The 27,916-nt window shown below is 45.0% G+C and overlaps 1 protein-coding gene across 4 annotated transcripts in view; it reads right to left on the bottom strand.

The window, feature by feature from the left end:
• Positions 1–27,916, bottom strand: part of Nmnat2 (nicotinamide nucleotide adenylyltransferase 2) — a 173,236-nt gene that overhangs the window by 13,973 nt on the left and 131,347 nt on the right. For all 4 annotated transcript variants that reach the window (XM_090340284.1, XM_090340283.1, XM_090340287.1 and 1 more), the window contains 7 exons: positions 18,502–18,590; positions 17,819–17,886; positions 15,496–15,574; positions 13,939–14,065; positions 11,701–11,781; positions 10,065–10,109; positions 5,248–5,324 (listed from right to left, as the gene is read on the bottom strand). In XM_090340284.1, coding sequence (XP_090196410.1) covers positions 5,248–5,324; positions 10,065–10,109; positions 11,701–11,781; positions 13,939–14,065; positions 15,496–15,574; positions 17,819–17,886; positions 18,502–18,590 — 566 coding nt within the window. The remainder of the gene's footprint in view (positions 1–5,247; positions 5,325–10,064; positions 10,110–11,700; positions 11,782–13,938; positions 14,066–15,495; positions 15,575–17,818; positions 17,887–18,501; positions 18,591–27,916) is intronic.

The raw sequence follows: 27,916 nt of genomic DNA, 5'->3' as shown, positions 1-27,916 counted from the left end.
GCAGACTTCCAGATTCATCCAAGACTCTTTTTTTCCAGGCAGGCATGAAGTAGAACACCCCCTCCGTTAAGGAGTCACAAGCTGGGATAGGGGATGGGGTTTGCCTTGGTGAACTGAGCTGTACGTGGTCCTCATTTTAGGCCCCATCGGAGCCTCTCAGGTCTGCTTCATCTCAGAGCAACTGAGATAAAATGTCCACTTTCAGCTTTCCTTGCTATAGAGGGATTTAGAGTGGACTTGGAACTTCGTGCAAATCTAAGTGTTATTTTCACATGTCTGTTGAAGACTAAGATTTGAATACCTTATGTAAGAAGGATGCCTCTCCTTGGATAATATGTCTTCTGTCTGTCTCTCTGTTCTCTCTGAGGCAACCTCACAGATGGGCTGTGTGCAGAGTTGGGGGATGAGCAATTGGCTGGGCAATTGCCAAGGCATGCCTGCTGTAGGCCGAAGGAGCCCTCTGGGATAACTATGTGTGAGGATGCCCCACATTCCCCCATGCTAGCTCTCACACAGGCTCGAGCCTGAAGGAATGGCTGTGCTTGCTGGGAGTCAGCCCAAGACTGGAGGAATTCTAGTGACGTGGGACTTGCATGGATCTTGCTGTTGCTCTTTCTGTTACTGATGTTGTGGATGGATCCAGGGTCTTGTGTAGGCTAGGTAAGAGCTGTACCACTGAGCTATATATACCCCTACGCCTGGGACTTTTCACTTAAACGTAGTTTGGCTAGGCCCGTGAATTAACTAAAAGCTGGGCACCCTATACTCTCCTTGCATGTCTTTGAATCTGAGCTATTCTCTGCTACAAACACTTTACTATCACTCCCCTACCACCAAGAACAGGATTCTCTGATAATTATCTTGTGACAGAGGGAAAACTTTCCTTTAAATGCCCATCTTTTGACCTAGAGAACAACCAAAAGCAACAGACTACTTGCCAGGCTTCCAGTCAAAGATTAGAACCTATGCTCAGCCAGGCCATACCTGGCACTTGGAACTGTTTAAACTGTCTGCCACCAATTCTCCCTATTTAACTGGAGGTTGATGTCTATGTTCGCTGAAGATGGCTAAAGATGTCTTCTCATGGCTACTCTCATAAGAAGTCTCTCTTTTTTTTTTGTCTCTGACTTTCACTATTTCTCTTTATTTGGCATATAAGGATAAGAGGTCAAACTTAATGTGGGACTCCCTGGAAGTTCTGACACAATTTATTTATTTGTTATGGGACTTGAACTCTGGTCTTGGGCACTGTCCCTGAGCTCTTCAGCATAAGGCTAGTGCTCTATCCCTGGGTCTAGTTGCTATCCTTCAGCTCTTCAGCTACCACCCTCCTCTTGAATCACAGCCCCACTTCCGATTTTCTAGTGATTAACTATAGATAAGAGTCTTATGGTCTTTAATGCCCGGGCTGGCTTTGGACTACGATCCTCATATCTCAGCCTCCTCAGTAGCTAGGCTTACAGGCATGAGCCACGGCACCGGCCACATTTTTTTTTTTTTGCCAATCCTGAATCTTGAACTCAGGGCTTTCCTTAAGGCTAATGCTCTACCATTTGAGCACAGCACCACTTCTGGCTTTTCAATGTATGCAGTACCAAGGAATCAAATCCAGGGCTTAATACATGCAAGGCAAGCACTCTATCACTAGGCCACACTCCCGGCCCATGACACATTTTTTTTTTTTAAATGTCACATTAACCTAGTTTTCTAGGACTGATTACTTCCATGTCCATAGACTACCAATCAAAGCTTAGGATAGCGAGGCTTCCAGTCTAGTGCTCTTTCTTTCCTGCCTGCCTGCTGGCCTGCCCTCTTTCCTTCCCTCCCTCCTTTGTTTTTCGTTTTGATCTTGAATCTTTGAACTCAGGATCTTGTGCTCCTCCTGATTAACTGGAGATAAGAGTCTTACAGATTCTTCTGCCTGGGCAGTCTATGACTGTCAATCCTCAGATCTTAGCCTCCTGGATAGCTAGAATGATAGACATGAGCCATCATTGCCTGGCTCTGGCGTTCCTTCTGGAATCTGCTCATCTCCTTTCTGGAAGGCGCACTTCTGCTTTGCTCTGGTTTGCTTTGTGTCAATAAACATGTTTCTGTTTAACTCCTCCTCTGTGTTTGTCCTTCAGCTTTTTTTTTTTTTATTCTGACAAGACCAAGAATTTGGCCAGGTGCCAGTGGCTCATGCCTGTAATCCTAACTAGTCATGAGACTAAAAGGTAAGAATTGAGATTTGAACTCAGTCCTGGCAGGAAAGTCTGTGAAACCCTTATCTCTTATCAGAGCACTGGCTCTGAGCAAGAAAGCTCAGGGCCAGTAGCCAGGCCCCAGGTGCAAGCCTCAGGAATGGTGCGCATGTAAAAAAAGACCAAGAACTTTCTGATCCTGGACCGAATGACCTAAATAACATAGCAAAAACACCAGTTAGTTCACCTTTCCTTACCACCAATCACCTTCCACCATGTCCCAGATCCTCATTTCTTTATTTCATAAATACACTGAAACACTTTGAGAGTCCAGGCTTCTACCTCTCATATATAACTATTTCATGAGTAAATTATTTTATTATTTTTTGCAAAACATTTATAATCATGTGATTGGCATACTGAACAACAGGTAAAATGAGACCTGTTTAGTAATCAGTTGTTGAGAAATTTATGTGATCACACAGCTGGAAATCCAAGTTGCATAGCAATATGAGGCTGGGAGCTAGCATTAACTAGGCTATTGGATGAGTGGATTAATGAGAAGACAGGAATGAACACCTATGCAGAAATACAATGGGATGTGATATAATATACAGGTCTTTAGGCATTCATACATAGTGAGACCAAAGGAGGTTGTTCTTAAGAGAGGTGCAGTGGCTCTGGGTCTCAGATCATATAAAATAAGTACTGAAATGGCCTCTAGGAAATGAGGGTTTTTTTTGGGGGGGGTTGTTGTTGCTGCTGCTTTTGTTTTCTTTTCCTTTTGTCTTATTCATTCATTTATCATCTTTAGAAAGGCAAAAGGAGGCACAGAAATTGTGGAAACAAGGGTGAACAAACACAACAGTGGTACTTACTAGACACCATGCTGGAAATGGACTGTATAACTTGTGTGTGGGGACAAGAGGGAAAAACTGGGGCTGGGAGTTTGGCCTAGTGGTTAAAGTGCTTGCCTAGCATGCATGAAGACCCAGGTTCGATTCCTCAGTACCACATACATAGAAAAAAAGCCGGAAGTGGTGCTGAGGCTCAAGTGGTAGAGCTCTATCCTTGAGAAAGTCCAAGGACAGTGCTCAGGCCCTGAGCTCAAACCCAGGACTGGCAAAAAAAAAAAAAAAAAAAAAAAGAGGGAAAAACTGAAAAAGAGCAAGGGAAGGGGTGATACTATTCAAAAAGAAATGTACTCTTTACCTGACATACATAACTATAACCCCTCTGTACATTACCTTTATAATAACAATTTGAATTTTTTAAATCATGAATAATGTATAGATTGGCTGGTTTAAGACCATTGCAGTCAGAAAGACATCAGTAGAGGTGGGGATGCAGCCAAAAGGGATTGCTACTATACTGTTGGTGGGAGTGTAAACTTGTTTAACCTGGAAAATGGTATGGTGGTTCCTCAAAAGACTAAATGTAGAGCTCCCCTATGACCTAGCAATCCCACTCCTTGGTATTTACCCAAATGTCCAGAAACAAGGGCATACTAAAGCTACAAGAACAACGATTTTCATTGCAGCATTATTTACCTTAGCTAAGGTATGGAACCAACCCAGATGCCCCTCAGTAGATGAATGGATCAAGAAGATGTGGTACTTATACACAATGGAATTCTATACTGCCATCAGAAAAAATGACATTGTCCCATTTGTAAGGAAATGGGAAGACTTAGAAAAAATCATAGTAAGTGAAGTAAGCCAGACTCAAAGGAACATAGGCTCATTTGTCATAATTAGTACACATCTAGGACTCTCCTAGTAGAGGATCACAATTGTTCAAAAGCTATGTACATATGGTCATATAAGGTGAGACTAAACAAAATGAACTCTGGGACATGGAAACAAGAGGTTTACCATTGTGAGTGTTGTTCTTAATGTACTATGTGCAGTTATTTCTTTTCTCTTTTTTTCCCTTCATAGCTAATCTCATGTGGTTACTGTATCTGACTTTGTTACCTGGTGTATTGTATATACATTTATTTGTTTATTTGAAGTAGGGAAGGGGGGGAAATGAGATGATTGGGAGGGAGTAGGGAGAGGGAAAGGGTGAAAAAAACATGAGAGGGGGGTATCAGTGTTTGAGAAGTAATGCACCCAGCGCGCGACAAATGTAACTGTAACCCCTCTATATATTACCCTGACAATAGTAGAAGTGCCATAAATATCTCAGTGCCATTGTGAAAATACAGACATTGATTTTAGTTGTAACTTTCAAAAATATATTTCTGTATTAAAAATATACCAGAGCCCGGAGCAGTGGCTCACACCTATAATCCTACCTACTCAGGAGGCTGAGATCTGAGGATCATGGTTCAAAGCCAACCCGGACACTAAAAGTCCATGAGACTCTTATCTCCAATTAACTACTAAAAAACTGGAAGTAGTGCTGTGACTCCAGGATTAGGGCCTTGGGCTGAAGAGCTTACAGAAAATGCCCAGGCCCAGAGCTCAAAGCCTCACAACCAGAAAAAAAAAAAAAAAAAAAAAGTCAGTGGAGCATCTACATGCTTGTTATAAAGTGAATTAGTTCATTCTCTCTACCCTAAGTTAATTGCCAGGAGGATCCTACTGACTTTTTGCCATTCACATCTCCCTTCCTGACCCCATTTTCTATTGTGAAGGGGGTTTCCGGGTATTTTACTATCTCTTCCAAAGGACTCAAAGAAGAGCAAACTACTCTATAATCTTGAAAGAGAAAGATCTGTTTTAATCCTTCTCTTCCCCCATTACACACACACACACACACACACACACACACACACACACACACACACACACACACACTTGGAAAAATGCATTCTATGACTCAGAGTGCCACTCTCCCAGGGGCTTTGCTGGGGCAGGCATGAGAAGGAGTGAGTGTGAAAATGCAGTAGGAGAGAAAGCTTGGGGGGAGGTGAGAACTTTTTCCCACAGTGGTGTGAATGGATTACCCTCTTGGGAGCTCTGGGGAGGCAAAAATATTCCAGTGGAAGGGGAAAGGAGAATGATGGGAGGCCAAAGTCAAGTGTGCCCCACCCACTCAGCCGTGGGGAGCTACTCACATCTGCCTCATTCCAAAGTCCCGGGATGCAGAAGGACTCCAGTAGGTCACTGCCACACAGCAGCAAGATGCGCAGCTCTGAGGAGGAGAAGCAGAGTTGGTAAAGGGAGTAAACAGAAGCCAGGGAATGTTCCACTATCAGTTCCTGGACAGAGAACTCTATCACCCTGTGGCTTCAGGGCCTTTAAGAGTGTATCTGCAGTCCACAGCCCCTTCTCTCCCTGGTTCTCAGCACAGAAGGCCCTGATGTCCTTTGTGAATGACCCTGCGGGAGAGGGGAACATAGAAAGTGGCCAACTGGCCTGCCTACCTAGACATGAGTGTTTCTGGCCTAAGCCGTGATGTCTGGTTTCCCTCACAGAGCACTGAGGCAGCTGCATGCAGAAGATAAGCACATGAAAGCAGAGTTTGGATGCTCTTCCCCCCAGTATCCAGAGCTTGTCTCTCTTGGCACAAGTATCACCACAGTGTGTGTGTGGAGGGGGGGGGAAGGGGTAGGGACATTAAGTGTACCCCTGTGCTGCTGAGCTTGTCAGGCACCCCTGTGCACAGCTAAGGACTTGAGAAGAGAGGGGAGGGGGCTTGTCTCCTTCCTGCTCCTCAGGGTGCTCTGGTGGCTTGTGGCTCATCAGTTGTTTTCCTTCCCTCATTAAGCCCCTTCTGGATGATCCCAGTGAGTCCCATTGTTGTTTCAAACAAGCAGCAAATGGTTGCTTAATGAAATGGAGCAATGTTGGGGGGAAAAGGCCCCAAGGACTCTTGAACATCCTGAGGGAGTCTCCCATATGACTCGGGGTAGCGTCTGTGTAGATATCCAGGCTGCCCCAGGAGCTTCTACACCTTATGTAGAACTATACATCCTGCCTTGTGCTCGTTTCAGGTGGCTGCCACCAGAGATCTTGAGGCTGAGAAATCTGCCCATCCACCACTCTGCCTGCTTAGGCGCCAGAGCTGCAGGAGTGTTTGCAGATGGTAAGCTTGCCTGTGTGTAGGAGTGCTAAAGCCAGTGCAAGGCTGCTGGGCAATGACAGACAATGCCAGTATCTCATAGTCTCCACTCCACTGAGGGCTGGGGTCTTAACTTTTTACTATTCCCAACATTTCCCCTCCTCTCCTCCCTTATAAACTGCAGTCTAACGATCTGTTGTGGGTGACATTGCTTAAGTAAATGTAACCCTTTTGTAATAACAATTTCAAAATAATGATCTTTTCTGTACAGAACCTAAATTAGACTTCATATTCCCAGAATCTGGGAGAGTGACTGCCCCACAGTAAACATTCAGACATGGAGACTGGGCAAGTCAACAAACCAATGGATGATGGCAGTGAGGAGGCTACTTAAGAACCATTGAGCAGTCTGGGGAAGCTGGGTGGCTATGGATCCTCTGCCCTGGGGAATATGCTGGCCCATTCAGCAGCACACCCGCTTCACAGCATCAAAGGCTCAGCCCCCACAGGTTTGGTATAGCTGAGAGGAACCTGCCTGTCTCATTCAGGTGATCTGGTTAGAACTTCCTAGAGTCCCAGCTCCATTCTCTGTTGAAAGCCTGGGGCTCTGTAACTCAGCCTAAAGGATCAGTGAGATAATTGTGACCAGGGACTGGGCAAGGGTGCTGCTTTTCTCCACATCAGTGCTTCTCAGCTAGGGACAGTTTTGCAGTTGCCAGGAGACCTTTGGCCATGACCAAAGGCATTTTTGGCTGTCATGGTTCTGGAGGAGTGCAGAAGGGTGGGCTCCTGGCATCTGATGGTAGAGGTTGGGATGCTGCAGAAAACACCTCACACAACACAGTTGTCTGCATCCAAATGTCAGTAATGTTATGACTGAAAATGAGTATTTTCGATACCCAAACTAGGACTCATTTTCCTCACCTAAGTATAATGTGGGATTTGTGTGTGTGTGTGTGTCTGTCTGTGTGTGTGCGTGTGCGTGCGTGTGCGCGCGCCTTAGTGAAGTTTGATCTCAGGCCTGGGTGCTGTCCTATTTAGCCTTTTTGTTCAAGGCTGGCACTTTGTCACTTGAGTCACAGCTCAAATTCTGTTTTTTATTGGTTAATCAGAGTTAAGAGTCTTGGTTTATCTGGTTAGGGCTGAGTTTGAACCATGATTAAAACAGCCTTCTGAATAGCTAGGATTATAGTCATGAGCCACGGATATCTAGCTAATGTGGGACTGGAAAAAATAGGCCAAAGCACAGAAATTAGAGTGAAGTATTCACCTTTTGTTGCAGGACCAGAACACCTACATGGGTCACAGACATGGATTTGGCAGAACTTGAGCTGCTATATGCATCCACTGGGGGGCAGTAGTGATTTCTCCAGGTTTATTGGATGTAAGTTACAGATGCTAAAGGAGCTAGGAGAAGATGGCTTTTCCTCCTGAAGTGGGCAAGATTTCAAAAAGGGAGTTTCAAGACTGCCAAGGCCTCTCAGAGTGCCACGGTCAGGAGGCAGGTGGGGCCCAGCAGAGGGCAAAAGGTTTGCCCTACCTCTTTCCTCAGGTGGCTCTGATCCAAGGCCAAGAGCCAGAATCAGTGCTCTCCCTTTACACTCCCTGCCCAGGAATGCTGGCTATGCAAAGTCCACATCCTGGGACTCATCTCAGATACCACAGCACACCAAGGTAACCACTACCTGCAGCACAGGCCACAAGTCCACCTGCCAGCAGAGCTCTCCTTCTAGGCAGCGAACAGCTTTTCAGTTTCTGTCCATGGAGTCCCTTCCTGTCAGACCCCAGTGGGTCACTTCCATCTTAGGGAGCCGATGTGGACAGCTAGAGGTGAGAGGTCAACCCTCAGCTTCCTCTCTAGTCCCTCTATAGTGGCCTGCCCACTGTTCCAGCTAGAGGAGATTAAGCAAGATGGGCCTGGCAATTTCTGCTTCTCAGGGGGTTCCAGCAGACAGTGCAGGACAGTGAACTGCATAGATGAACAAGCCCCCGCCCAGCAGTGAGAGCTCTGTGGGTGGGGCTGCCATGCCTCTCACAAGCCTTGCAGGCTGGGAAGGAAAACCAAGTCACAGATGTAAGCTGGTTACAAGTTTTCTGGACCAGTGAAAGTGAAGTACACATAATGTACAATTTAAAATCCTGCCAGGCGTGGTGGCTCACGCCTGTAATACTAGCTCTTCAGGAGGCTGAGATCTAGGGATCACAGTTCAAAACCAGCATGACCGTGAGACTCTTATCTCCAGTTACCTACTAGAAAACCAGAAGTGGTGCTGTAGCTCAAGGGGTAAGGTGGTAGCATTGAGCTGAAGAGCTCAGGGATGGCGCCCAGGCCCAGAGTCAGGCCCCAGGAGCAACAAAAAATTAAATTAAATAAAAAAAAAATCCTAAGACTGGGGAGGTGCTGGTGGCTCACACCTATAATCCCAGCTACTCATGAGGCTGAGATCTGAGGGTCAAGGTTTGAAGCCAGTTAGGCCAGGAGTCTAGGAGATTCCAATTAACCATCAGAAAATGGGAAGTGGTATTGTAATTCAAAGTGGTAAAGTGCTAGCCTTGAGGGAAAAAGCTCAGGGACAGAGCCCAGATCTTGTTCAAGCCCCCAAACTGACATCAACCAATCAGTCAATCAATTTTAACTGTCAGGGAGGTAATAGCTCCTGGTCAGGTATAGAAAAGCAGGGAGGTGGGGTACAGAGATCTGAGCTCTGCTATCCCCTCTGCTCCCATCTTTGCCTGTGATTGCTTTGGGGAACAACGAGGAAGCCAGGCCTATGACCTTCAAATGGCAACGAGCTTTGAATAAAGGAAATTAAAATATAGCACAATAACTAGGAAGCTAGGAGCTTGATTATTCATTACTTTTGTTTCCATGCAATTTAAGTGTAAGTTCATACTTAAGTTTTAGTAATGGTCGTGTTCACAACGTTTCTGAAAACTTTATCTATGAGTCTAGCAAACTCATATGAGTCAAGTGAAGCATGCTCCTGCACTATAGCTCAGCAAGACCCAGAGAAGTGCCTTGGAATGATTTGCTGGGTCTCCTGGGGGAAGCAGACACAGGTAGTACTCCATCCCTGTGTCTCTCAGGGTCACAGTAGCCAGCCCTTACACATAGGAGGACCAGGAGAGATGCTTAATGTGTAAGGGTTAGAGTGTCTGCTTCATACTAACTTGCCCTTCGTCTTAGAAATCCAAGCATTGCTCTTGTCACAGACCATCTCGTCACCCAGTACCTAACTTTCCCTAACTTCTGGCCCTTGTGTCTTCTCACTTGGAAGCATCTTCTTTCACTGTCAGCATCTTCACTCTGAAATGTTGGGGTGTTTTTAATTTGCTGGTTTGTGTCTCAATCGACTTCTCATCCTGACAGCTCTGTGTAACACCCCCTCTACCTACTCTGGCCTGTTCTGGAGCACATCTACAGCCAGTGAGACACAATAGCCTTAGACCTGAGCTTCAGGTAGGCCATGGAGGTGACTTCTTCTTTCTCTATCTTCCAGTAGACAACCCTGCCTCTTTCTCTACCTTCCAGTATTGAAATCTTCTGATCAGAAAGCAAGTGCATTCTCTCAATTGTTTGTGTGTAGTGTCCATGGGCAAAGGAATGTCTTTCCAATGGGCACTGAGGCTCAATCGTTATTCTTTTAGAGGAAGGAGGAAGGCTCTGAAAGGAAACTTATCAAATGATCCAGTCTACCTCTTGGGAACTAGCCTGAGTCTAGTTAAGATATATCAAAGAGGGACTAAGTAAGAATCCCTTCCTAGCTTGCTTATGATAAATGTCATCCAAGCAGACTCCGTTGTCCATACAGCCTGGGCAACCTGGGGTTTTCAAGCTTCTGCTTGCCCCACTTTCACAGTCCCACTCACCAATCTCCTCGTACCGCATCACTGTTCCCAGATTGGCGTTCTCATCTGTGGAGGAAGGAGGGATGCATTAGTGTTGGTGAACTGAGGGTCCCCTTGGTACCAGTAACTGCGATGGGAAGTGGGAAAGGGGGCCTCCTTGCATCCTTGCACAGTGAAATCTGAGGAGAGTGAATGGAGAGCACAGAGCAGCACCAGATGGGCAGGAAGCCTTCCCTCCCATTCTTGGGCAGGACTTTATGTTACTGGGGATCACCTCACTGGCAAAGCAAGGATGAACAAACACATTCATGTTGAATGCCCCCTGTTTCTTCCTCCATTGTAAGGAAGCTTCCTGAACATTCACAGGGACAGTTTCCAGAGTCACAGGAAGCTGACCTCCCTTCTTAGTGGATATCTGGTTTAAAGAACCAGTAAACTAGGAGTATTGAGGGTTTTTTTTTCAGTGACAGGACATAGCCAGAGCTCACAGGAGAATGTGAAAGGCAGAGCCTCTGACAATGCCCATGTGTAGGCAGTCCCTGTACACAAGTGTGCACACACACAAGTGTGCACACACACAAGCCCAAGAAGATGCTGTCTTGTCTCCTGTCCCTCTGCCTTCTCAACCATCCCTGGGAAATCATCCCTGGGAAATCTCGGAAATGGCAGGAGTCAGTCCCCAGGAATAAGGTCTAGACCTTTGTTCAGGTCTTCTGTAAAGTTAAATTTGGGGTCTGCAGGAGAAAGAGTCCATTATGTGAAATGCATACTCAAAACCTGAGGGAGTAAAGACAAAAGCACATGTATTTGGCAAGACAGACACTCCTGGAGATGGATTGACCTAGAAAAGGTTCTAAGTCCCACAGGAACGCTTTGGGTGTGTAGACACATTCTAGGGAGATAGAGGATGAGGAATAAGCAGAGCCTGGAATAGGCCATGACCATGAAAGTTCTCCCAGGTAGCTCCAGATCTGCTTGGCCATACCCTCTGTGTTCTCATCAGAGCTCAGTGAGTAGACAGTGTCCCTTAGCTTTTTCACTCAAGGCCAGCACTATACCATGTGAACCATATCTCTATATTCAGCTTACTTGGAGATATGAGTCTCATAGACTTTCCTACCTAAGCAGGCTTCAAACTATGTTCCTCAGATCTCAGCCTCCTGAGAAGCTATGATTCCATGTGGGAGCTACTGGCACTGGACCTCTGGTCTCTTTCTCCTACCCCTCTAGTAGTGCTCATTCTATAATAGGTTCTCTTAGTCCATCAGAGACACTATAACAAAATACCATCGATCAGGTGGTTTATGAACAACGGAAAGTTATTTCTCCCAGATCCAACTATTGGAAAACCAAGGTTGAGGACTCAGAAGATTTGGCATCTGGCGAGGGTTTGATTCTTGGTTTACAGATGGCACCTTCTCATTTTTGCTCTCTTGGTGGAGCATCTTTTATGAGAACTATTTTCTGAGCTCATTTGTGAGGCTCTACCCTCATGAGAAGAACCTCCCAAGGGCCCTGATTCCTAACTTTGTTGCCTTGTAGGTTCATTCACTGTATAAACTATAGAAGGGCCATAACACATGTACTTGAGCGTATTTGCTGATGAAGGAACAGGAGGAGGAAGATGGGAGTAGGAACGGAAGTGGTGCTTCCTTACCTACAAAGGTGAAGCGTTCCACTGGTGGGCGGACACAGCAGATCCGGCTGAGGCTTTCTCCTACTTTCCCCAAGATCTTGGCTATGGGAGAGAGCAAGACATACAGGGACAGAGGGAGAGAACCACTCACAACTTACAGTCGGGTTAGCCTATCACTGGGGTCACTGGAAACAACAGGGGTACAGTGAAGGGAGAAGGCTGGGGAGTAGAAGGCAGAAGGAGGGTAGAGAGAAAGAACAGAAGTGTAACAGCAAAAATTCTTCTCCACAGTCCAAGGTGCAAGCAGTGTGAGCCATCAACTTGCAAGCATGACCATTTTTCTGGTCATGTTTACAACATGGTTGAAAAGTTGGAAATTAGAGAAGAGGAAAATACATAAAGAGGAAATAAAAACACCCATCCTCCCATTGTTCACTCTTAACATATTGGTATGTGAAAAATTTGTATTATGTGAGTATGTCCATATAGTAAATGTTGGATCGAATTCTATTATTTAAAGGCCATATATAGCTGATGCTTTTGCTTTTTTCCTGTTTTATATCATGTTCGAATCTGTGTGTGTGTGTGTGGGTGTGTGTGTGTGTGTGTGTGTGTGTGTGTGTCTTAGGGCTTGAACTCAGACCTTGGTGCTGTGCCTGATCTTCTTTATGCTCAAAGCTAGCACTCTACTGCTTGAGCCACAGCACTCCCAACGTTTTCTGAGTAGTTTATTAAAGTTAAGAGTTTCACAGACTTTTCCTGCCTGAGCTGACTCCAAACTGTGATCCTCAGATCTCAGCCTCCTAAGTAGCTAAGAATTACAGGCATGAACCACCAGCACCTGGCTCATGTTCAGATCTTAAATGTTCCCCAAAAGCCGTATGTGGAAAACTCAATATCCACATGATGGGAAGTGGTGGAACTTTTAGGTGGTGGAGACTGATGGGAGGAAGTTAAGTCATTGGGTGTACCCCCTGGCCCCGCCCTTCCTCTTCCTCTTTTAATACTTCCTGGCCATAATGAGGCAAGTAGCCTCCTCTATCTCTCCTCACTCCCACACTATGATGTACTGTTCTGCCACTTGCTAAGGCAAGTGTTTTCTCTTTTTAAGTTGATTCTCTTCTCTCAGGTAGTTTATCATAGCAATAGACAGCATATCAGTTATATAATGTTAGTCATAGAAGCTTAAATAGTATATAATATATCCAATGAGTATTCCTCACGTCTCCTAAGTCTATTGTTAGCCATTTCAAGCCACTTCATAGTACCAGCTTCATCCAGGGAGATTCAGCCTGTGGCAAAATGCACACTGAAGTTATTTCTGCTGAGCTGAGGAGTGTCTTCCCTTGCAGATGGGCTTCACAATCATCAGACTTCCTGCTTGGCTAATAGGGATCTGGTTTTCAATATCTCTGGACTCTAATCCAGAAATCTTTTTTTCTTCTAGCTAGATACAAACGATGAAGTTTTGACTCTGCTTTGTGAATTAACCTGCCTATAAAAGACAAGTAGTATGAAATAATTTGATTCTTACGCTTGAAAAATAGCAACATCTATCTCTTGGATCTGACCTAGAAGCACAAGTTAAGTGTGCATTTTGGACGCTAATGGTCCTGAACACGAATTCTGACTGTCCCACTTTTGAACTGGGTGTCTCAGGTACACAGCATGTCAAGGGAAAGATAGAGTCTATATCAAAGGATTACTGCATTCAATGAGAGCACACATAAACCCTGAACTCAGTTTCTCCAGGCACACAGCACTTGGGGTTGAGTAACTCTTGTACACAGCACTCGGGTTTGGGTAACTCTTGTACCCTCAGTTCTCTGTTGCTACAGTGGGGGCTAAGAATGAAACGATGCAGTGAGACTCATGGCCCTGTCACTTCCTTACAGTATGGCCTGGAGCATGTCCTTCAAGCTTCCTGGAAGGGGTAGAGAAAAGGTATTCCTTTTGTACATTTCATTCTCACTTGATAAGAAACAATTACACATGAAACATGTATGCCTATACCTCTCTCTGTCTCTGTCTGCATGCCTTTCTTTGTGTGTGCTTGCAACTAATGATACTCTAAATTAAAGGTTTGCAAAGTACAGTCCTAGGACAGGTAGTGGCCCTATGGCCTTATTAAAATGCAACTGTCTCTCCCCTTCCCTGACCTACTGAATCAAACCCAGGAGAGGGTCCCAGTCCTTAGTATTTTAACAAGCCCTCCAAGCAATTCTAAAGATTGAGAACCACTCCACCCACATTCCTTACCTGCAGTGGGCTTGGAGGGCACGTTGCTGTTTTGATAAATGGGCTGGGGGTTCTCATGTTGTGGCTGTCCAATCACAGGTGTCATGGAAGGTGTGTTGACATTGGAGAGGATGCAGCCAGTCACTCTCTGGGGAGAAGTGTTGAGTGGGTTTCATTTGCTAAGTGACTAGGAAAAACACTTCACAGTTTATCTCCACAAGGACATCTACTTGTCCATCAAAGAGAGGAAGCTTAGCACTGAGGGATAGCTCAGGGAATGGGGCGGGGGCTGTTCCTAGACCGAGCTATACCACTCCTCACTCAGCTGGCAGGGTACAGTGTTTCTCAGTGGTACAAGTCTGAGATGTGACGTCACACAAATGTGGACCCAAATTTGGGCCCTTCCTCCTTCTAGCTATATGATCTTACAGAGTTACCAAATCTCTCCTGGGCCTTGACTCAGGAGTCTAACAATATACTTGTCATTTTCACTGTGGTAGAATTGCACGAACAAGCCTATGCAAAGTGCCCATGGAGCACTTGACAGATGCTTGGAACTCTGTAAGGGGCGCAGATGTCGTAACCTTCTGCCTGTGGTTACTCTCTGCCCTCCCTGTGCTCTCAGGACTCCAGGGAGATCATGTCTGCAAAAGGGCTCTGCAACTTGGGAAAGGTCAGACCTATACACGGCATTGTTACCACCTGTGGCCTCTGCACACCAGGGATGTCTAAAACACAGCCGCTAGAGCCAGATGCCAGGTACAGCAGAATGTATTTGTGTTGAAGCAAGTGGGTTGCTGGGTTCTGAGCCCTGTTTAGCCTGATTCTGATGTGGATGTCCATGCTCAAGCCAAGGAATGGACATTTGATGTGCATTATCTATTATTCTACATTATCGGGCCTGCTGCTTTCTCCTGGACCCCAGAAAACGTGGCACTCATAAGGTAGCATTTCCCACCACTGAGCCAGAGTAGCTCCCTTGTCCAGGGTGAGTGGGAAATCAGCCAGTGGACGTCACCAAAACAGAGGAACAGGCTTCAATCCATTGAGGATCGAAAGGTCCCTGGCTTCTTCAAGGTCTACCATCTTGAAGGTGATGGATGGGAGACAAGGAAGCAATGCCAACAAGGGCACAGTGCCCCCTTTTCAGCATCCCAAGCTGGAGGTAAAGGGAATCTATGGGCCGCAGGCAGAAGGAGCAGAAGGCCTAGCAACTTGTACCACCCCCAAATGCATGTCTCTTCTGCTTTTCTTCACCCAGAACCTTCCTCTCCTCACTTTCTGGAATCCTGTACCTGGATGTAGCTTCCTTCCTCCCATTGGAACTTATTTCTTGGGCTGATGGAAGCTACCCAAGTACATCCAGCAGCAGCAATCTCAGATTCCAGCTCAGTAGGAGGAAGTTGGGAGATAGAAAAGCAGGCACTAGGACTGCTTGAGGTTCCCAATTCACTGCCACCCCGAGTGCCAGGCTGGTAGGGAAGGAGGACGCTGTCCCTGTCGTGCCTGGCTGGTGTGGGCCCAGCCCTTCCCTGGTATCCTGCAGGTGCGTCCACCCTTGGGCATGGCCCAGCTCACCTTCATGAGGTCCCGGTGGTGTTCCAGCACGCTGCAGGTTGTCTGCCAGGTGTCCTGGTAGCATTCCCATGGATCCACCCTGCCGGCATAGGAGAAAGGTGGGTTCTATTGGCAAACTCTTGTCCTACCTTGACCTGGTTATGCAATGAAGGTAGATCTCAAATCAGATAAAGCTTGGGGCTGACACAATTTTTTGAGCCTCTGTTTGCTCCTTTGTATGCTGCGAGGAGTCTGCCTCAGACCTAAGAGAAAGATGCCTGGTTGAGTCTCAGCCTTGGTGCTGTGTGGCTTTGGGAATGTTAGATGGTCTCTCCATGCCTCTCCTTTCCCATCTGTAAAATAGGGCTAATCGTAGTAACTATCTTATGGTTCAGTTAAAAGGGCACAGTAAGCTTATAGGTCCAGTGCTTTAGTAGAGTACCTTGCTCTTCTTCTTACCTAGAAAGGAGAATTCTCCTCTGGACCCTACAAGCTGGGATAAAAATTTAAGTGAGCCAGGCTCTCACCAAGTGGCCAGGCCACAAGTCCTGGAGAAGCAGTTCTGTCTGCCTCCTTGTGCAGTGGAACCTTGTGGCCAGAGGGGATTAGGTGTGATGGTCAGTCCATGGGCACACAGCCACAGACTGGCCAATGCCTGTTGTACGCAAGGCTGGGGAGAAGGCACGGATCTCAAACTGTTGCATTACTCAGCTTCATCGCCAACTTAATAAGCCACTAAATTAGGATATTTCTCAAATATTTTCTTAGCAGTTAAACATTAACTGCCCATCCCTAGCCATGTACATACACTTGAGATTTCTAAAGATGAAATCTCACTAACTTCAAACATGTGACCTGGCAATAGAGGCGCCCAGGGACAGGCCCTGGCAGCCAGCTCCTATCTCCGCACCTAGTTGCAGACTCCCTAGAGATCTCTGTTCCCATCTCCCAAGAGCCAACAACAGCATGAGGCAGGCCGTAAACACCTAGTAAGTAAGTACTGAATGAAGAAGGGAATTACTTCAGATTCATCTAAGCATATCCAAGCAGGAACAGCCTGCTGTCTAATACCTTCCCCACTACATACCATTTTACCCAGGAAGAAAGAGTTATAATACTAAGAGGTCGTGTGTGTATGTATGTGTGTTCTAGTTCTGGGGCTTGAACTCAAGGCCTAGATGCTGTCCCTGAGCTTTTGTGCACAAGGCTAGTGCTCTACCACTTGAGCCTCAGCTCCACTTGCTGCTTTTTGGTGGCTAATTGGAGATAAGAGTTTCACAGACTTTGCTGCCAGAACTGTCTTTGAACTGTGATCCTCAGCTCTCAGCCTCTTGAGTAACTAGGGTTACAGGTGTGAGCCAATGGTGCCCATTTTAAGACATCTTCTTGTCAATCCTGCCTTGACCAGAGATGTGTGTTGCTGGGGTCCCTTGACTTCTCTGGGTCTGTTTCTCGCCTGAGAAAAACAACTGCATCTCTAGCTAGTGTGTGTTACGTGGAAGACAATGTCTGTAGAAGGCATATGCTTCAAACGGATCTCCGTGCACAACTGACAGGGGTCATTGTCACTTCCCTTGTCACTCTCGTTGCCTCCTGTGTCCATCATCCTGAGATCAGCCCCCATCCCTTCCCTCCCTTCCAATGCCACGAAGCTCCCCAGAGGTGCTGCTTATTTTTTTTATAGTGAAAATGATGTACCATTGTTTTTTGAAAACATCATCTTCTCATGCAAATTATAACGGTAGGATCTGGAGAGAGCATAATTAGTGAATACTTGCATTAATTACAACGCAAGTTTAGAGGGAGAATGCGGGAGGGGGCAGGGAGGGGACGACACTGCCATCTTTGTAGCCTGTCTGGTGTGAGAGGAAAAGCAGAGTGACAAGGCTGTCTGGATGGGACTCCCAGGGGCAGTGGTCCTAAGTCCCACACCCTCTGCCAGGAATCAGAGTGGGATGCTGGGGAGCTAGAGTTTAGGAGTAGGTCATCTCCATGAATACAGAACTTTCCCAGAATAGAAGCGAGTCTTTGTGAAAGCTAGGTCTCTGAAAATCACTCTAGGGCCCAGAGGTTTTTAACACAGACTAAATCCTCCAAGTTTCTTCTGTATTTCATGAGCCCCACAGCTTGGTTTCAATAACAAATAATCATCAGGTGGTCCCTCTTGAGGGTCTCTCTGATTATTGTCTGTACAGGGCTAATTTCTCTCTGTGTCTGTCTGTCTCTACTTTCCTCCTCTTTCTTCCCATTTTCCACTTCCCAGCATCCAAATAATTGCAGGCACTCTCTTCTCACCCCAGTGAGCCAGGGCCACCTGCCTCTGGCATCATCAGGCCAGCCCTACCTGATCCAGTCGGAATTCTGGACGGCCAGCTGGCACATGATGAGACGGTGTCGACTGGACACAAGGCCCTGGAAAGTAACAGAACAACCATTAAGCGATGGCCTCTGTTCCCCACAGTGCCCCTGAACCGCACTCAAGCCAACCATCATTGAAGAGCTGTGAGAGGGGGTGTGGGGTGTGCTCCTTTTTACCTGTCCATCTGTAGGTGTAGGGGAAAGGGAAGTGGGCGTGACCAGTATCCCACCAGCAGAGTCAACAGAGGAGCCACCATGTAGGCATGCCCTGCCTAGGCCTGACACTTAGCTGGTCTTCCGGCTCAGTCTGGCTGGTGGGGGTGACTTCCCCAGAGCCAGGCTATATCTGTGGGAGGGGGGAGGAAGGATGGAAGCAGCATCTGTATCTTCTGGAACACGTGACAGGGAATGAGGACAGGGAAAGGATTTCAAAATCAAATTGTGAGACATTATCTTAAAATTGCTGAAAAGATTTGCCCAACTGCATCATCATCCATTACCAGTTTGGCCGAGTCATCTTAAGGGCAGCCATGCCTGTTCCCCTCCTAATGAGCACTGGCTGGCCCTGATGCTGTACTCTCATCTACCTCATAATGGAGGAGCTCTATCCAAAGGAGCCATTTTGGAGGTGGGAGGGGGAAGGAAGAGGAGCCAGAAGGCAGGACCCACCTGTTTCCCGTAGGAGTCGTGGACAGGGGAGACAATTCCACCAATCACGATAAACCTGCCAGTCTTGTGCAGATAATCCCTGGCTCTTTCTAATGAAGAGAGGAAAACCACACATCACAAAGAAGAAAGGTATGGATTGAAGGCAATAATTTAAATCAGTATGTTTAGCTTCACAGCGCTAAGGTTTATCTCTTGCCATTTGTATAGAAAGTGTCAGCATTCAAAGCACATGTTAGTAGTTCAAAGGATTATAGAAACAGATTTCAGCAAAAGGATTTAGAACTCCAGGGAATCCTGTTTCAAGGTTTCTGTGAGCTGCGTGCTGGCGGCTCACACCTGCAGTATTAGGTACTCGGGAGGCTGAAATCTAAGGATTGAGGTTCTCTGATTAGGAACTAAAAAAATCTGGAAGTGGAGTTGTGGTTCAAGCAGAAGCCTTGAGCTAGCCTTGAGCATATGATTTCAAGCCCCAACACAAGTGTTCACAGACAGACAGACAGACACACACACACACACACAATACTTGTCTCTTGTTGGAGTTGCAGGTAGCTAGAGAGGTTTTAAACAAACACTTCATTAAGTGTCTTAATTAGTTCTTATTGTCACTTGTAGAGCAACAGTTGTGTGTCTTTTAAACCAATTCTCCTTATGGTATGAAAGATGTGCTGATTGCCTCATGTGATTATTTACAAGACAAAAGCCACCAAAACAAATTTTAAAGGCCCCATACATAATTACAGAGAATTAACATCAGCCCTGCAGATCTACTACCATTAGACTTGGTAGAGAAAATTTTAGTCACATGAAATCTCTCTCTCTCTCTCTCTCTCTCTCTCTCTCTCTCTCTCTCTCTCCCTCCCTCCCTCCCTCCCTCCCTCCCTCTCTCTCTCTCTCTCTCTCTCTCTCTCTCTCTCTCTCTCTCTCTCTCTCTCTCGTTGGTCATGGGGCTTGAACTCTGGGCCTGGGCACTGTCCCTGAGCTCTTCAGCTCAAGGCTTCTGTCCTACCCCTTGAGCCTCAGCCTCACTTCCCATTTTCTGGTGGTTAATTGGAGATAAGAGTCTCATGTTCTTTAGTACCCAGGCTGGCTTTGAACCTTGATCCTCAAATCTCAGCCTCCTGATTATCTAGGATTACAAGCATGAGCCACTGCACCCAGTTTCTAGTCCTGTTTTATACTCAAGGTAACTCATTGCACAAATCCCAACAGGGCCTGAGCTAGAACTCCTGAGGATATGGAACAGAGCTTTTTTTTTTTTCAATTTTTATTTTAAAAATTTTATTGTAAAGGTAATGTACAGTTACATAAGGTAATGAGTACATTTCTTTTTGAACAGTGTTACCCTTCCCTCCTTTTCTCCCATTATTGTAAAGTTCTTTTTGAAGGCAGCAAGCCCAAGTCTTCTTGGCTCTCTCTACACATAAAACTTATGCTGGGTGCTGGTGGCTCAGACTAGTATCTTAGCTTACTCAGTAGGTTGAGATCTAAGGATTGCAGTTCAAAGCCAGCCTACGCAGGATCAAGACTATGAGACTCTTAGGTCTAACTAACCAGCAAAAAGCCAGAAGATCTGTTACTCAAGTGGTATAGTGCTGGCTTTGAGCAAAAAAGCTAAGGGAGAGTGCCCAAGTCCTGAGTTCAAGCTTCGATACTGGCAGAAAACAAAACAAAAACGCCAGTAACAACTCTCACTGAATTCCCTTCTTTTTATTCTTTTAATGTGAAATCTTTTACGAAAATGAACAGACATTTTTTGTGTGTGCTTGGACTCAAGATCTCATGCTTTTACTTGGCTTTTCCCTCTGCCATTTGAGCTATCCTTCCACTTCTGGATTTTTGCTGGCTAATTGGATATAAAAGTCTCAAAGACTTTTCTGCTCTTGCTGACTTTGAACCTTAGCTTGAATTCTCAGATCTCAGCTTCCTGAGTAGCTAGAATTATAGGCAAGAGCTACTGGCATCTGGCGGAAAAAAACCTTTTAATTTTAGCACAGTTTTAAATTTATGGAACACAGTGGAGTAGCTGGTACATAAAATTTCACATACTTAAGCTTCTTTTTACCTGCCTTCCATGCAGGTTACTTATTATATTAATATAATGTACTTGTGTATCACATTTGTTACACTTGATGTATTAATATCAACATATTATGATTGACTGTTATTCATGGTTGACTCGAAGATTCATGTTGTGCTAGAGTTGCATGGGTTTTGACAAATACATAGGGACATGGATCCGCAATTAAATATTTTACAGAGTATTTCACTGCCCGAAAGTATGTTGTGCTCCAACTAGTCATCTCTCCTCCTCACCCCAGCTTCTGTCAACTCTGGATCTTTCTATTGTCCCTGGAGATGTGCCTTTTCCAAAATGTTAATGTAGTTGGGAATTATATAGTGAAGAGAGAAGCCTCTCTTCAGAGGTTTCTTTCAGGAGGCAATGTGCATTTAAGGTTCTCCCAAAGCTTTTTGTGGCTTCATCGCTCAGTTCTTTTGATCAATAGCATCCCACTGTCTTGATATATGTTTGTTTAACCACCCACCAAAAATCAGCTCAGCTGCTTACAGCTTTTGTTTTATATGAAGAAAGATGATATAATGTTCATGCAAAGGTGTTTTAGAGCAATATGTTTTCAACTCTGTTGGGCAAATATCTAAGGGTGTGACTGCCAGATCATACGGTAAGAGAATGTGCCTTTGTAAGCAAACTACCAAGCTGTCTTTCCATAGTGGCTGAAATAGTCTACATTCCCAACAGAGGCCAGTGAGTTTCCATCACTCCATATCTTCACCAACACTTGGTGTTGCTGAGTTTGGGGATTTTAACTATTTTAATAAGTAGAGCACATTTGCTTTTCAAAAGAGTACTATCACTTCGCTTGTTTCTTTCACTTATTTTGAGGCTGAGTGAAAAGTCTCATATCAAAAAAACAATCTTTCTAAAGACAGGCGCCAATGGCTCATGCCTGGAATCCTAGCTACTCAGAAGGCTGACAGCAGTTTTAATAGTATAAGCAAGGTTCTGTCCTTGTCTCCTTCCTGAGGCTTTGTGCTGATTGCTTGATGCATATACCGCCCTGGCTCTTCATTATGGGCATTACAGGAAGAAGTGTTTGAGCAGGAGCTCCAGGCTATAAGCTTTGGGATGAGCCACATGTGATCTGTCACATGCAATGTCCACCACTTCTTATCCCCATCCTTGCTACAGTTGGACTTTCTTTCCCTCACGAAAGCAGGGCTTCCAGGAACCGGTGAGCTTTCTAAGCTGAGTGAGAAACACAGCAATTTGTTGTAATGAGGATGGTCTAACTCCCTTTATGTCCATCATAAGTTTCTTTGGGGTAATACTGACATTTGAAGATATTGGTTATCTTGATGACTGAGTGTTTAGGGAATACCTGGCGTTTGCACTAGAGGAAGCACCTGCTTGCTTTACTCTAGCCTCAGCCTTGCCTGGGATCCAACATATCTGACAAGTTCCCAAATAAACCAAACACCTCTTCTTCCCCTCACTCTATTCCCACTTCTATACCTTGATTGACAAAGGCATTTCTGGGCATTATCAAGGAACTAGCCTATTGACAAAGCAGAGGCTAGGGTCCTGAAATTTCTTGTAAGGTCTCCCAACAGCTAGTGTACTTTTGCCCATTTCTGCTACCCCAGAGAAGAGACTACTAGATTTGCTGTGACATCTCATCCCAGTTCCTATGGGCTCTTCCTGGATTCCATGCCCAAGGCTGGTAGTAGCATTCTGACCCCAATCCCTGAGAATCCATAAGGTCTCCCAGTTTATTTATTCTAGGGCATTTTGACTCAAGTAAAACTTTCCTCATAACTGGTGCTAGTCTGACCAGCTGAGGACAGACTCCCATAAACAATTTGCCCATTAATAAAAATTTATGAGACAAACACGTCCCATCAGCCTCTTAGCTACTCAGAGAGCCTCGTAGACACATGTAACCTGCTCTCCCCTGCAGGGAGTTAATGGAGGAAACACTGTGGTCAGGGCATCACACTTATTCAATTTTCCCTTTTCTGCTGCAATTAGAAATTGCCTCTGAGCAGTTGTGCTCGCAGCTGGAGCTGCCTGTATCTTCCTAGTGTCTGCATTTCACATAGGCTGTGTGGAAATTTCTACGTGGTAGAAATGGCTCTTCCCTGGATAGTAAGGAGGCAATCGAGTTGGGGGGAGGGTCCTTTAGGCAAAATTATTTCTGCTTATGGATTAAGAAAATTTTTTCTTTTCTTTTCTTCCTTCCTTCTTTTCTTTTCTTTTTTTTTTTGATGTAAGGTTTTACTATATAAACCCACCCTAAACTTGTGATCATCCTGCCTCAGCCACCTGACGGCCGGGATAACAGGTGCATGCCAGCACACCTAGCTTTAAGGAAAAGTATTTAAAATATTTTTATTGGCATACATTAATCATACAAAAAGGGGTTCACTGTGGTATTTCCATACATGCCTATCGTGTTGTTGTTTTGTTCTGTTTTTCCTATCCTCTTCTTTTCATGCCAGTCTTCAGGCTTAAACCCAGGAACAGCACCCAGGTCTGGGCTGTCCCTGAACTTTTTTTGCTTTAGGCTAGCACTCTACTACTTGAGCCATATCTTTATTTCTGACTCTCCTTTGTGTGCGTGCGTGCGTGCGTGCGTGTGTGTGTGTATGTGTGTGTGTGTGTGTGTGTTTAGAAATAAGAGTCTCACAGACTTTGGGCTTTGAACCTAGGATCCTCAGATTTCAGCCTCCTGAGTATTCATCCTCCCTCCCCTGTATTGATTCTAGGCCCCAAATCATCCCTATATGTCAGCCATTCCTTTTTCTTGGAGGTCTAGATTCTGCATATGAGAGAAAACATACAATATTTGTCTCTCTCAGTCTGGTTTATTTTTCTTAACATAATGATTTCTAGTTCCATCATTTTTCTTGCAAATGACACAATTTGAGTTTCATTTATGACTGAAGACAATCTGTTATGTGTTTATGCCACAAAAGAAAAAAGAAATTAGGCTGGGTGCTTGGTGGCTCATACCTACAATCCTAGCAAGTGAGAAGACTGAGATCTAAGGATCATGATTCAAAGCCAACAGGGGTGAGGGAAGTTCATGAGACTCTTATGCACAATACACTACCCAAAAAGCCAGAAGTGGAGCTATGGCTCAAGTGGTAGAATGCTACCCTTAAGCAATAAGCTCATCGATGGCCCTGAGTTTAAGCCCCAAGACCCACACAAAGACAAAAATTCAAAGATGTTATCCCCATGGCCAAACTTGCAAGCTTAGTATATTTGAGCCTGTGCACATGTTCTGAAGGACCTAGAGAAATATAACACAATCCTCACCTCCAAGAAGCTTCGGTGTTGGTAGAAATAAGACAAGGATAGAAATAAGACAAGCAGCTATTTAACAGACAACAAATCCACCCAATGGGATGGTTTCCTCCCATTGGAGACCTGCTGGAATGGCCCAGTGAGTTATCTCAGAATTCGAGACCTTGGGCTGACCACAGAGAAGATGATGAATTAACCACATTTGTAAATTGTATGCCTCTCCTTGCTTTGATGTTAAGCCTTTCCTAATTCATACAGCTACTCCTATCTCCCTCCCCAGCCTCCCCAGACTTATAAAAAGCCTTTCAAATGCAAAGTAACCCAAACACACTCACTCTACCCCCAGGCACCTTCTGTTAGGCTCTTATAGTGACTGTCCCTAAGCCCCTGTCCTAATCTCCTCAGGGCTACATAGAGAACAAGGACAGCCGGAAAGGGTAGCTTAACCTCAGCCAGCACCTGGCCTTCTGCCTCCCAGCTCACTGTGGTGTTTCTCTGTGGGCTCCCTAAGCATGGCCTGCCTTTCCTCATGGGATCTATGGATATGGATCTATGGAAGAGTGTGTGTGTGTGTGTGTGTGTGTGTGTGTGTGTGTGTGTGTGTGTGTGTGTGTGTGTGTATCTATAGGGATAATGTCTTTGATTTTTTTTTCTTTGTGTATGTACTGGGACTTGAACTCAAGTCTAGGCACTGTCCCTCAGCTGCTGCTTCCTCCTCCTCCTCCTCCTCCCTCTCCTCCTCCCCCTCCTCCTCCTCTTCCTCTTCCTCCTCTGGCAGGGAGGCTCCTTCCTCTTCTTCTGCTCTACCACTTGAGTCACAGCTCCTCTTCCAGCACCTTGGTGGTTAATTGAAGATAAGACTCTCACAGATTTTCCTGCCCCAGACTGGCTTCCATCTGGGATCCTCAGATCTCAGCCAACTGTGTAGCTACCGGCACCTGACTAAGGGGTAGTCATCTCTTGATCTGTTTGTTGGCTTTGTCATCCCTAAAAAATAAAATAAAATTATAAAACAGTCATTTTAAAGTAAAAGGAAGGCTCACTTCAAGGATACAAAGCAGGGTGAGCAGATAAACTGAGTTAGGAATAAAAATTGTAGGTAATACAGTGCTCATGGCTCACAGCTACTGTGAGCTACTCAGGAGGCTGAGAATGAAGGGCTATGGTTCAAAGCCATTTGTGGCAAAAAAAAAAAATCTGAGAAACTCCATCTTCAAAGTAAATATGTGGCTCAAGTGATTGAGTGCCAGTCATGAGCATATGAACAGAGAGAAAGCATGAGGAGTTGAGCCTCATGTTCAAGCCTCAGACTGGGAAAACAACACACACACACAGACACACACACCCCAAAACCAAAATCAAACAAAAAACTCCAGATTCCAAGAAGGCTCCATTTCTTTTTTCTTTTTTTAAACAGTTTTTAAAGCACTAATTCCTTTAAGGAGGTAGAAATACCAATCCCCTCAATTTTATCATTATATATTGTATGCATATATCAGATTATCACACTGTACCCCATAATTGTATGCCTTGTGTTGATTAAAAATAAACTTAAAAATAATTATTAGAAGATGATTGGATCAAGAAGACATGGTACTTATACACACTGGAATTCTATACTGCCATCAGAAAGAATGACATTGTCCCATTTGTAAGGAAATGGAAAAACTTAGAAAAAATTATAGTAAGTGAAGTAAGCCAGACCCATGAAACATAGGATCAATGGATTCCCTCATTTGTAATAATTAGTACACATCTAGGAGTCTCCTAGCAGAGGATTACAATACTACAAAACTTAGATACATAAGGTCATATCGGATAAGTCTAAATGAAAGTATCTCTAGGATACAAGAGGTTTATATGCAAACAAGCGGTTTATAAAATGAAAAAAAATAATGAAAAAAAATAGTTATTAGAAAGCTGGCTCAGGCAGCTCACCCCTGTAATCCTAGCTTCTCAGGAAGCTGAGAACTGAGGATAGAGGTTCTAAGTCAGCCTGGGGTAGGAAAGTCTGGGAGACGTTTGTCTCCAAATAACCATTAAAAGAGCTGGAGGTGGAGGTGTGGAGAAAAGCTTAAGGACAAAAACTTAGGGGAAAAACCCTAAGTTTAAGCCCCAGAACCAGCCCCTCCCCCCTCCCCATCCACATATACACATACACATGGATCAGAAAAGACAAAGTGCAGGTGCCCTTTTCATCACCCAGGAAAGTTTCTCCCCTATCTTGCACAACCTGGAGCATCTTTTCTTTCTTGATCCTCCCTTAATCCCCAGACCATCTGACCTGGGTCTAGATAGTTTGGGGAGGTAGGTTGCTAGGAGACCACTCTCTCCTGGAGGTGATGTAGATACTTAGCCTATAGCCTGTTGTCTATCCTATGCCTTACCGTAGGTGTCTGCTGAGATTTCTATTGGAATTGACGTGAATCTGAAAGGGTAGGGTCTTGCCCCTAACCTTTGACCTATGAGTAGAACCATGGGAGCCTACCATGGCATCCCTTGGACATGATTTGTTGAGCAGGCAGAGGCCCCAGTAAGTATAATCTAGCTGCAGATTGATTCCATAGAGATTTGTTCACTTAGTTATTCCTTGCATGTCTAGTCATCAACAAAGTCACATCATCAGACCTCAGAGGACCTGAGGTACAGCATATGGAAACACCTACACAATGCCCTGACTTTTTCCTTTTTTTATTAAAGAATTTATTAACATTGATTTTACATCATATTTCAAATGTCATGTTTAACAAACAAGTATTCAAGAAGGGAATCTCTATATGCAATCACTGGCACTTAGGTTTTAGAACATAATTGAAACTAAGCTGAGGGTTTATATGTCATAGATACATATTAATCTATGTCAATGCCCTGTCTTTTGCTTCAGGTCCATGCCCTTAACCACATATGAATCCATGGAATCTGGAGCCCTTTGAGTGTATGAGGCCATGATGCTTTCTTTAGGGTGACAGAAGCAAGATTACTTGAGCAGGACAATAGAATGCTCCGATTGGGTGGGGTTTTCTGCCCAGTCTACAGTAGTGGAGCAGCAGGAGAGGTGGCCTGCGATAAGATGCATATGAGGAGGCACTTAAACAGACCTCTGCCCAGAATAACCTGCAGGAAAGGTCACTGGGAGACTGAGCCCCTTTCTCTGAGAGTCTCTGCTTTGTTCCAGCTCCTGCATGTGCCACAGGATGTCTGAGCTCATCATTGATGGTCACAAACACTTCCCAGACCCTTTCATGACTCCATTTCCTCTAGAGCACCCTTTCTGCCCATTGGCTGGCTTTTGTAGCTCCAACTTTAGCGACACTGTCTGTCAGGGGCAACAATGGCACAGCAGCTGCCTCATTATGCTGATCTTATTTGCTCCAGTATCTCTAGCTGCAAAGAACTTGAGTTCTTTTGTCTTCACAGCTGGGAAATGACTTATAAGTCTTACTTCTCACAGGCCCTGGGGTCATATGTTCCCAGCTGGCAGAAGACATCCCAGAAGTCTGGCCCCATTCAAATCCTTCCCACTAAGAAAGCTTTCCAGAATCCCATTCTCTACACAGTCTTGACAAACAAGGCTCCTGGCCTCTTGGAGTCATCCATTGCTTGTTGTTTGTTTGTTTGTTGTTTTTGTTGTCATTCTAAGACAGGCTCTTTCTAGATAGTGCAAGCTGGACTCAAGCTCACTATGGAATGCAGATGACCTCAAATCACAATCCTTCTGCTTCAACTTCCTAGGTTCTGGGAATGTGGATGATGTGCATCACATCTGACTTCAGACTTCACCCACGGTTGAAGAGGATGCCTTTTATTTATTCCTCCACAAATGAGAAGCTGAATATACACGTATGAATGTGATGCCACCTAAATATCTATGTAAAGTTTTGCTGCCAATTAAGTATATACATAAAAATATGTATAAAAATGCAGGGGCTAAACACCAGGGGTTCTCTCTTCAGTGACACCCAAAAAAATACATGAACAGATTATTTTAGAAATCTGCAGACTGTCATACTAAAGGGGTAGGATAGAACAGAATGTGAAGGAAAAAGAAGAGACAGGAAGAAAACACACCTGTTAAAAACCCACTGT

Source organism: Megascapheus bottae, chromosome 10 (assembly GCF_031878675.1).
Source record: "Megascapheus bottae isolate mThoBot1 chromosome 10, mThoBot2.hap1, whole genome shotgun sequence".
NCBI classification, from domain to species: Eukaryota; Metazoa; Chordata; class Mammalia; order Rodentia; family Geomyidae; genus Megascapheus; species Megascapheus bottae.
The sequence above is the reverse complement of the archived record's forward strand: the minus strand, read 5'-3'. Positions and strand labels throughout refer to the sequence as shown.